The sequence below is a fragment of the Orbicella franksi genome, chromosome 10 (assembly GCF_964199315.1).
Source record: "Orbicella franksi chromosome 10, jaOrbFran1.1, whole genome shotgun sequence".
Lineage (NCBI taxonomy): Eukaryota > Metazoa > Cnidaria > Anthozoa > Scleractinia > Merulinidae > Orbicella > Orbicella franksi.
The window spans coordinates 23,098,555-23,109,978 of NC_138154.1; the positions used below are offsets into that span (position 1 = coordinate 23,098,555).

The 11,424-nt window shown below is 37.5% G+C and overlaps 2 protein-coding genes across 2 annotated transcripts in view; one reads left to right on the forward strand and one right to left on the reverse strand.

Moving 5' to 3' along the window:
• Positions 1 to 980: 980 nt before the first annotated feature.
• LOC145500931 (somatostatin receptor type 2-like) lies at positions 981 to 2,991 on the forward strand. The gene has a single exon (XM_081480485.1). It carries the CDS (start codon positions 981 to 983, stop codon positions 2,004 to 2,006), a length of 1,026 nt encoding a protein of 341 aa, XP_081336611.1. The 3' UTR covers positions 2,007 to 2,991.
• A 5,973-nt stretch (positions 2,992 to 8,964) lies between these two features.
• LOC145499797 (adenosine receptor A1-like) overlaps positions 8,965 to 11,424 on the reverse strand; it is a 20,219-nt gene continuing 17,759 nt past the window's right edge. The window contains exon 2 of the mRNA XM_081479320.1: positions 8,965 to 10,206. Coding sequence (XP_081335446.1) covers positions 9,284 to 10,180 — 897 coding nt within the window. The 5' untranslated portion in view covers positions 10,181 to 10,206 and the 3' untranslated portion in view covers positions 8,965 to 9,283. The remainder of the gene's footprint in view (positions 10,207 to 11,424) is intronic.

An 11,424-nucleotide genomic window follows, 5' to 3' on the forward strand; every position in this document is an offset into this window, starting at 1 on the left:
CTTAACAATTAATTCTATCAAATTTACATGAAATGAATGTATAATTTTTCGGTAAATTTAAATTTTGTCTTTAATTATTATTATTATTATTGTTATTATTATTGTTATTATTAGACAGCAGTAAAAGCGTATGGCAATTATTATTATTATTACTATTATTATTATTATTATTATTAGACAGTAGTAAAAACGTATGGCAATTATTATTGTTATTATTATTATTATTTCTATTTTTTACAAAAAGCGTCATTTGAATTGAAACGTGTCATAAGCGTCAAAAGAAAAAGAAAAAGAAAAACAAGCTTTGCTCTTGAAATATAGTGCTGTATTCTTTTTGCATTGAATGTTGATTATAATCTATGTAAAGTTTAACACATTTGTTGTGAGTTAACAGCAGGAAATAGCAGTAACAGTACACGAAGGCTAACATTGGCAACGATTGTAATTATCCGCTCGACAGCTGATTGAAAAAACCTAAAAGTGTTAGCTTCCTGGGCTTTATCTCCATGTCACCTTTGATTACGCCTCTCACGGTTTACGCTCCATATATAAGTCTACATTTGGCTATTCAAAAAATATTATTGTTAGTTGCTCTCTTTGTTCTCTTTGTTTGCTTTTGTTATTCATGACAGAGAGTCTATTTTGCCGGTCACTCGCAGTGTTTTAGGTTGTTACAATAAAGAAATATTCATGTTTGCGTCAATAATTCAACATAAAGTTAAGGTTACTAGGATACGAACCTCATTCTCTTGAATTGCTTATTTCGGCGACACTTCATCTTGTTTGTTATTTGCATGTTAACTGAGTTCAGCGCCTTATAACGCCTGCCAAGGATTATGATGGCTGTAGCACGATAAGTGAGCTGTTTTTGTGCACTAGGAAGGTAGTGCGTCTTTCCTTTTGGCAACATTGACATATCAACACTTAATTATTCATAACCGGCTTTGCAGATTTGGACTGCAGTGGTCAGGATAGACAGAATGAACAACACAAGCAACGTGACGCAGAAGAATTCAAACACGACAAAACCTGTACATATGGAATTGACATCTTTTTTAATGTGGTGCTTTGCCTTTGGAGTTGTCGACCTCATCGTCATTATTGCGAACGTCGTCACGTTAGTGGTGTTTTACTCGAGTAAATACCTCGTGCGAAAACGACATAATCATTTTTTGATCCTATTAGCTATAACGGATATCATGGTTGGACTTGTAGTGATGCCGTTGTACTTATATCAACTGGTTTCCTGGTGGACCAACGAACACAACGTGTTAAAAAACGCCGTGTTTGATACCTTCACAGCAATGGACATCTTTTCTGGGTTCGCCTCTATCTTTACTTTGGCTATTATTGCAGCGGATCGAGTCTATGCAATAGTGTTTCCTCTTTACCATAAGGTTCCTCCAAAAGGAGTTTATCCTTCCATGATAGCCTCGGTTTGGGTATTATCGGGATTACTAGTATTATATTACTTTTTGTCTCGGGTCAATATTGTACCCAAGGAAGCTTTTATTTACCTGTTATTGATCAGCATATCGATTTCCCTTCTTGTTATTTGTATTTCGTATTTACTAGTTTGGGCTCGAGTGAAGTGCTTTGCAATCAGTCACGGTTTACGAGGAGCGTCATTCAGGGAAAGACGCTTAGCAGAACTGCTTTTTTTAATCACAATCATTTTTGTATTCACGTGGTTACCATTTCATGTTATAAACTTCATTTTCCATTTTTGTAAATCGCCAAAATGCCAGCCCTCATCCAAACTTGTTTACTTCAGCAAACTTTTACACTACAGCAACTCATTTTTGAACCCGGTGGTTTATTCGTACAGAAATGTCGAATTTCGGAAATGTTTAAAAAGACTCGTAAAGAATGTAACATCTCAGTCGAAGCCATTACTAACGGACAAGAGAGAGCGAAATCTAAGAGGCGCGACAAGGGAGAGAAAATTGCTTCTGGAAAGGCAAGAAGCATTTCGTCGCATTGTGGTGAAAGAAAGCAGGGTTTGAGAAATGCCCCGAGTAGATCAGTCTTGATTTAGACCACGAACGAAATCACGTTTCAAAAAGAAGACCTGCATGCTTATAATGTAAATTGTGCCAGTTACAAATCAGTAGAGTTTGAAAGATATAAACGAAGTTCCAATGATTTTTATCAAGGCCGGATATTTTATGCTGGAATATATAATGGCAGCGCAATCAACATAGACCCGCACTGTGGACGACCCTTTAAGAAACGTTTGTTTTTTTCTTTATATGTACATAAATAAATAACTCTTATCGACTGTTGATACAAATCACTATAAAGACTGTCTTTTGTTTTCAAAGCCATGAAAATTAGCATTTCTCTTTTATCCTGTTGTAAATTATCGCATTGTATCATTCCTAAAGGTATTATTGACATATATACATTGATAAGAGTAAGCGCTTCAAATGTGAAAAGCCAGCGACTTCTTTCGAGTTCAACTGTACAGGCTTTTTGTGTGTCTCTTATGCTAAATAAATTGAGAACCTTTTTGACACATCTATTTATCAATGTCAGCAGGTGCCAGAACCCGTTTTCACAGTCATGCATAATATGTGTTCTAACGACCTTTTCAAGGAAAAGCCTTGTGGATACTTTTTCCGGCAAAAAAATTGCTGCATCTGACGATAAAACGCTAACTCTGCTCAATCAGTAATTTCGTGTTTGACTGCCGTCATTCACAATAGCGGACCTCTCAGGAAACAGACGTTTACCTCAATGGGTTCGTGGCTCATGATTATCAAATTTCGATCCATTTTGTTGTTGTTGTTGTTGTTCTATTTTTCAATGTTCGTTAGTTGTCGCCGAGAATATTAGGTGCGGTTACGCGGGACACTTTTACCACGGGAATCTGCATTTAGTATATGTGGCCGACCTTTCCCGAGGAAAATTTTCCTTGATAAATATCCATGGATAAGTGAAAATGATCATAAGAAGCGCCCATGACATTTAAGTAAGTTAAAATGGTGTTTTGATGCCCAATGTGCAAGAGCCAATCACGATGCTCCGTTCGACTTCAACACATTGAAACACGGAGCATACTCAAAAATAACGTCAGGTTTGCGCTTTGATAGGGTAAGTATTTGAAGGACTTACTTATCAAGACCCGAAAAAATAAGACCCCTTTTCTAATGAACTGCGGCGTTGTTCCCTCCATAAGAAGTATAAAAAAGCTTCCTATTAGCATGGCACAGCAAGAGAGTACATGAAGATTAACCTAATAGAGTTAATCCCTCATGTAGGCCTTATTCCTACAGTAATTACATCTAAGCTATTTTTGGATTAATCCCGGCTTCAAAAATCTCAACAGGGTTCTAGAGATAGCCATACCCCATTGAGGTTCATTGACACCCTCTGTGAAGGTGCACACAATCATGAAAGGGGAATACAAGCTCCGTAAAAACAAAATCTGTGACAGCTCTTTTTTGTCGGCAAACTAAATGATCGATGTATTAACGCGTGAAAAAAACAAAACAAAACAAAACAAAACAAAAACAAAAACAACAACAACAACAAAAACAACAACGAAAACAACAACAAAACAAAACAAAAAACAGGCAGTGTCCGCTTAATACAGGTTTCTAACAATAGAGATGACCATAACAGTCAAGTTTAAGGTGTCCTTGTTCGCTTAATAGAGGTGTCTGTTGAATACAGGTATTTGTTGCAGTTAACTTGAGGGGAAAGAAATGGGACTTGTGCTGCTGTCAGCTTATAGAGGGTGTCCGCTCAATATGGGAGCCGCTTAATACAGGTTTGACTGTAGATTAAAAGTCAGGGGAAATGGATAGCTGACTTCGTCATCGACGAAAATTTCATAAAACGGCAAGTCGTACAATGACTTTTTTTCTGTCATACAAAGCCAGGAAACTAAGCTGCAAACGTTTCAGTTCAAGATTCTCCATTGGAGAAGAGACGGATTCGGCTAACTTGTTTATATCCTTTTTGCCACCCAGTTCAGATCATGTGACGATTCATTTGCGAGGTAACAATAGACCATTTAGACAATAGACCAGTTTTCTCTTCAGTGACCTGGCCTTTGAATGGGAGTGAGGCTGCAGGTGACCTTGTTTTGATATAGACTTCACTGTTTTTGCTGTGTAAATCAAGTTCTTATGCTAACTAGTTTGCATTTACATGAGAAAAGCAGAGAGGTCTGTATCAAAGCCAGGTCACCTCTAGCCTCGCTTCCATTCATAGGCCAGGTAACTAAGAACATAACTGTAAAATGGCCTATAGTTCTGTTTGTACATACTCCCATGCAATCTGTCGCGTGTGGAAAATAACACAGTTGTAACCTCCCAAATGAATCATCACGTGGTCTGAATTGGGTGGCAACCAGGATGTAAACACGTCACCCGATTCCGTCTATAGCTGGTTTTCACATGACGTCCTAAAATTCGAACTACAAAACTATTGACCTTCCTGAGATTTTACTTTAATGATGTGTATAAGAGCAGCTGAAAACTAATATTCATACAAATTTTCGCTCCGAATGGGTTGAATTTCTAAGCTTTTGCGTGACGCGGCATTTACATGACGGCCTAGAGAGCTGTCATGATGGTTAAAAAAGTGACTTATTTCGGGGAATTTGGCTGTCTGAACAGTTCATGTCTTAGAAAAAGTATTATTTTAATGTTTTAGAGTTCCTCGAGGGATAAATTCACGCTTTTGTAGCAAAATTCAGTGACAGATGTTTCTGTTGGTTTCCGGCCGCCATGTTGGTGCCCATATGGATGGGCACCAGCATGGCGTCTCCATACAAATCTCTATAAATTTGGGTAACAAATTTCTCCGCATATCTCGCATAAGAAAAATTGCTGTGACCAGAATTTTAGCGAGAGTCTTTGCATTTTTACCTTCTTTCATTCCCCAGATTCTGGACTTTATCTATTGACCGGTTTTGATTTTTATTTTGATCTATTTTGAATTGCGTGACACTGAAAACCAGCAATTGAAACGGATAATAATATTATGATAATACTATCTTCCTTAATCATTGTAAGCTATTGTAACCTGTCTCTTCATTAACTATACGAAAAGAACCATGCAACTCTTTTTTCACAGTCAACCTGACTAGCAATCTCGTACCTCGAGTCTTCGTTCCTTACTGCCCATGCGGGCTCGCGAACGAGGACGCTGGGTACGGGGGTGCATGGCTAGCGGCATGGATTGCGGGTGCATGCGCTCGACGACGACGACGACAAACGACGACTTCGCGCATCATGGCGGCCATACTCCAGCTAATACCAAGTCATACAGCCTTGGTTTACAGCGGACTTCTTTGGTATTGGACATCCCTGTTATTGTCAATTGACACCTGTCAAAAAATGTATCCACTGACCAGTATCACGTGACAATATCGCGGGCTTAGGTTCAAAGTTCATCGAGGTCACGTGTTTTTGTTTTACTCGTAGGCTCATGTCGGGTTAACTTGTTGAAATCAGAGCCGGGTTGTTCGGAAGCCGGTAAACACTAACCTAGGATTAAACGTTAACTGAAGTATAAATAATTCATGCGTACAAATGTTTTTCACTGCTTTTGTTTAGTGTAGTTTGAGATTGTTCAAACTCAAAACAGAAGGCCAAACAATATGCAGAAAAACTTGAAGCAAAGTTACAAAACTCAAATCAAAATTCTCGCTTATCCTGGGTTGGCTTAAACGGGCTTTGAATAACCAGGCCCAGGAGGTCCGCTTTTAGGCTTGGCTAAATCTATATATAATCATTAAAAGGCTCATCGCTTTAATCACAAACGATTGGTATTTTATGCCAGAAAAGTAGCATTTCAAAAGTTTGTTATTTATTCAGTATCAAGCAGCAGACAAAATTTGGCGATAATTGCTTTTCTAAAAGTTAACTTATGTTAAATAGACAAAGTAGGGAAAAAACGGGTATTTATCAAATTAATAATAAATTTTTAATACGTCAAGATATCACGCAGTTTTTGCAAATTCTAATTTTGGATTTATTTGCGTTTGAGGGAAATGAATAAAGAAACCAGAATGTGTTTTTAATGTTAACAAACTGCTAACATAATTTTCGCACGCTCTGAACTGTTTAACTACTGATTTAGAGCAGTTACTCAAGGGATTGCTGAAAGTGATATTTAGAGGAAAACTATTTTCCAGCGTTTTGCAGTGCTAAGGAGTGAATGTTATATGACGGAAAGCTTGCTTCGGAAAAAAAAAAAAAAAAAAAAATGATTTCGCTTGCGCAACTAGTGCCAGTCTCAAGCCGCGCGTTAGAATTTTAAATCCCTAAAACTCGGAAGAAAAGAGGAAGAGTTCCGATTTTTCTTATGAAAAGAAATAAGTTAGCTTTCTTTATAATCGTACGTATGGAATTACTGTTTACGCGTAAAAAGTGGAAAGCTATTGTAGAAAGTCCGTTAATAATGGTGTTTCTTACCTGATACCTTTCATGATAATGCGAGTTTCAATGCGTACGTGTAGCATTAAGCCCGTGGACGTTCTTAACCCATTGACTCTGATTTAAATTTTCGGATTTAGATGCTTGTGAGATTTAGGGTCTTTTCTGTTCTGGTCACGTGACCGATCAAATATGTCCGTGATTCATAGCCAATTGGTAGTTAAGACGGACCCCTCTGAAACTCCAATTACCTTGTGCTATACACCCGACACCTCAGAGCAAAAACAAAATAGCCTCCCTGTTTACTCAGCTGGAACGACTTACCCTCACGCTTTTCTAGGTCGAGCGCATGTCAGTTTCCCACTAATAGATATGTCTTTTTTCTATTTTGAATGAACCTATAATTTGTGGTCTGGGCTGGCTGTATTGCTGGTTTTGTGTTTGCTAAAGCAGGATATTGGAATATTAAATGTAGTAATTGGGCTAATTGGTATATACTAAAGTAGCAAAATTGCGATACATGAAGGTCGTTTTCTGGTTACTTGTGAAATGGAGGAAACTCCGAAATAATAGTTTCCTAAGATACATTAACAGCAAAATTCTGACAGAAATCGAAAATACACAAGTATGGTTACCACTGAAAAAGATTTCAACTACGAAAACAAAATAGCGAAATTTGTGGCCTTTCGTTTCCAGCCAGCTATTTCTTTCCTATTGCATCTGGATGTGATTAAATTTCAATGGACAGCTGTAGCAGTCTCAAATAGTAAAATAATCATAACTACCAGTTATTAATTAATACAGGAGTTCTACTTTACAGGAATTTCACTATTAATGACATACGCACGACTGTAGCAGTTTTTAAAAGTGATAACAATCAGTTTAATTAGCAATGTGCAACTTGTTAAGACTACCAGTTATTATTCATTTTTTCATATACAGATATTTCAACATCTTTGAAAAAGGGATAACTTTTGAAGAGCGGTTATTAAGGTACTATATACAACGAGAAATGAGAAGTTTTAAATACCTAGCCATATCTTCATTTTCTGTGACAAAGAAAGCAGTTGAGTGTGTGCCACATGTGCATGATGGATAGTTTTGAGATACGCTGCTATATTTTTTACTATCTCTGACAAAGTTAGCTTGTGGGTAGATTATCAAATTGCTTTATAATTAATGGATAGATATCCATTTCCTAACTATCCGATAGATAGGTATTTGAAGACATGACTGATCATCGCGGTTATACAACTTAAGCAGTTGTGAAATTAAAGCCTGAAAAAGAATTCAGGCCTGAACTGGATTCGAACCTATGACCTCTGCGATACCGGTGCAGTGCTCTACCAACTAAACTATTAAGCCAACTGGAAGCTGATCATGTTACGAGTTCGTAATATACCCGTAAATGGTGAAGAATGCAAGTGAATATATGAAAGATCATATATTTGAACAAATAATCATATATGTCGAGGAAAAGGTTGTTGTTATTCATCGTGGTAGATGCAATAATAAATACCCGTAGGGTCAAGCAAGCGATTCACATAAGACTTCACCCTAATAACATCAACAGGGATAGTGGAATTGAAATTCCTGAAGCATGGATGCCCACGATCAAAAACCGTCACAACAACAGGAGAACGGTACAATAGCGGACCACTGAGGGAACAGCTACTCGTCGGAACAATGGAACAATAGGAGGATCGAAATGCACCAATCACAGCCGACCTTTGTGATATAAATGATACCGTGCAATCAGTCGACCTTATCACCTGAAGAAGACTAGCAGTAAGCAGTCGAAACGTCGCGATCTACATCTAAAGTGACTACATCGTGTGACAAACGAAAATACACTTTATTAATAATCATATATTTGTTCATATTTTTGTTAATTGCACAACTGCTTAAGTTGTACATATAACTGCGATGATCGTTCATGTCTTGATATCTTTCTGCGCAGTTCAAATATATGATCTTTGATATATTCACTTGCAGATAGAGGTATATGTAAGCTTTAAGCCAGATAGCTATCCACTATTTACAAAATCTCTTGGATAGCAAGAATGCTCTAAAAATGTTTAAATGTTGTTGTTTATAGTGGTCAATGAGCTTAGCCACACCTAGCTACCAAGGAGTTGAACTATAGGGTCCACCGAGAAGCAAATCCAGTTTAGTGGTCAGAGTGGGACTCACCACTCGACCTCGCAGGCTCTCGGTCCACTAGGAATGAGATAGTTGTAACTAGCATAAAGGTATTAATAACTTATTAATAAGAAATGATCGTTTTCGTCAGGGTAGTTACGCTGTACAGCTCAATGTAGGTTTTAAGTGGAGCATTGTCACCTCAACTTCAGGGAATAATTGTTGAGTATTTTAAGTACAACTTTTTACCTCTCTTACATATTGCTTTAATAATGATATAACGTTAAATTGTTTGAATTAAAATTCAATGGATGCTTTGATTTTAATTGTACATGGCATTTTACGGTCTGTGCTTGAGATCTGCTCTACTCGAAATTCATGATAATTGCATCTATAATTTTATGCTTCTATATGTTGATCAAGAAGCTGGTTAAATCAGTCTAGTCCTATACTCCAATTTCTGACGATACATTTTCCTCTGCTGTAATGCTAATGATTCTTCAATAGGAGGGTTTCGTTCTCGAGAACTCGTCGCGACAGCTGGTTCACTAACAATAACAGAACTCCTCGTTATAATGACCCTGCCAACACATGTATGTGTGTTTGTATGTCTGCTTGTGTCACTGTCTGTCTGTCTGTTTGGCTGTCAGTATGTATGTCTACCTGTGTCACTGTCTGTCCGTTTGGTCTCTCGGCTTGTCTCCTTACCTGTCTATACGTTTGTCTGTTCCCAGTCGTCGATTTCTTCTTCATTGTTCCTCTGCTTCTACTACGATATCCAAAGGTATTTCCTCGATCTTTGGTGTTTCTTCAACCACACCATACGATTCCCTGCACAACATTCTACCCATGGCTATTCTGAAGTCAGGCATTTGAAACGAATAAATGACTGGATTCAAGAACGAGTTGGCGTAATGCAGTAGCTTGCAGAAAAACAAAGCATTATGTGGTAACTTTGAGACTAAACAAAAGCTACAAAAATAGTTGATTATGTTTAACAAGTGGAAGGGTAACCACGTGACCACAAATGTGAGCGTGATGGTCAAAAGCATTCTAGCAACCTTTCTGTCGTTACCCAAAACACGATTTTGCGATCCAAAATAGAATTTAACTCTGACCCAAATGACTAAATATGATACACACATAAACAACAAGCATGCACTTAATGAGGACGTCATCACATAAAAGAACACGTCAAAGGAAATGACGTGGTATTTGTACAATAGGTGCAGAATGGTAATGATGAAGGAAAGGATCCAGACTACTCCAATCATCAGGAGACATTTGGCGTCTGTCAGGACGTGACGATGACGAAGAGGCCTGCAAAAAGCGTATAGACGCTCCAACGCAATCGCTGTCAAAGTGAAAACAGACGCAAAACCGGAAGCTATGTCCACAGCGGTGTAAATGCTTTGATATGTGACATTCTCCAAGTGGTGACTTAAAAGAGCTATGTACATAGGGACTGTGATAGCGCCCACGAGTAAGTCAGCAGCTGCAAGGTTAAGTAGGAAATAGCTCGCACGCATCTGCAAAAGCTTTTTAGAACCAAAAAAGGCCACCATTGTAATAATGTTCCCTCCAGTGATAGCGAAGGCAACCAGTCCAAATCCTACTCCCCAACCAATTGTTTGCACTGAAGCCATCCTTGGAGGTATCCAAAGTATGCAATCTAAAACAAAATAAACTGAGAAGAATCAAGATCATAAAAATCATTTTAATAAACGTGATTAATAACAGGTGAATTTACAATTAGGTCTAAGATTAGGTTAAAAATGTCACGCACTGTTATCTCGACAGAACATTTCAAAGCGAGCAAGTGTAAGAGGTGGAAAGCTAGGATAGGGATCAAAATATTTCGTCATAGCGTTTTGAGAACACCCTTTTGAAAACGACAAGGAATTATGTTAAATGGTTTAAAGTCGATTCACGTTCACACAAAAGTTGAAATGATGTGGAAACTAATGTTAAATTCACGGCAGATTTATTCTTTTTTGTAGTATTAGTTATGTCATTTAGCACGAAAGAGCGCAAGTTTCAAATCATTTGAGACCTGTGGGCTGCTAAAGATTATGAATGATGCAAGCCTTAATGTTGATGGTATTGTTTTCTCAAACCATTTTAAGTTCAACATTTAATTACGGTTCGGTGACAGGGAAAAATTTTAGAGAAGAGACAGGCATTTTCCTTATTTTCAGCTGCACAAAAAAGCAAAAAAATAATACTAAAAATATGTAATTGAATCTAAACAACCTTGACAATTAAAAAGACCATTTCTACAGAAATAAAAACCCGTAATATCTTCGAATTGGTCTAAATACATTGTCTTTGTTGTAAACACCAGCCGTACAGACATGATATTAATTCTAAAACTGTGAGCATAAATGTAAAAGCAGAAGGTCACTGACTGTTCTGTTTGACACTGGTCTATGACAGCAATTTTGTGCTACTCCTATGAAACGGCCGTGTTTACAAAATTTAAAGTTAGTCTCTATCTTGACTTGCAAACACATCTTTAGGCAAGATAAACAGTAAAAAGGCTTAAAATGTGCTATATTGTTGACAATTCAGTTGACTAAAGTCAAGTTCCTTCAGAAATGTTCTTTATGTTACGATATATCTTGGGATGACGGCTAATTTATGATTGAAAAAGCCACAGAATGCATCCTTCGTTGTTTGTGTGATGGATGAGTACGTCCCAAATCACTGGAATATGGGGGGAAATGCTTTTACCCCGAATGCTATTATCAGTAAACATGGCACTCCAGTTCCTTTTAAAGTGAAAAATAAAAGCAATTTATCTTCAAAAGATCTTTCCATTAACAGTATTTTTGAATATCAATGCCAGTTTTCTGTCAAACGTTGATTAACATTGGTTTTTACGCAAGAG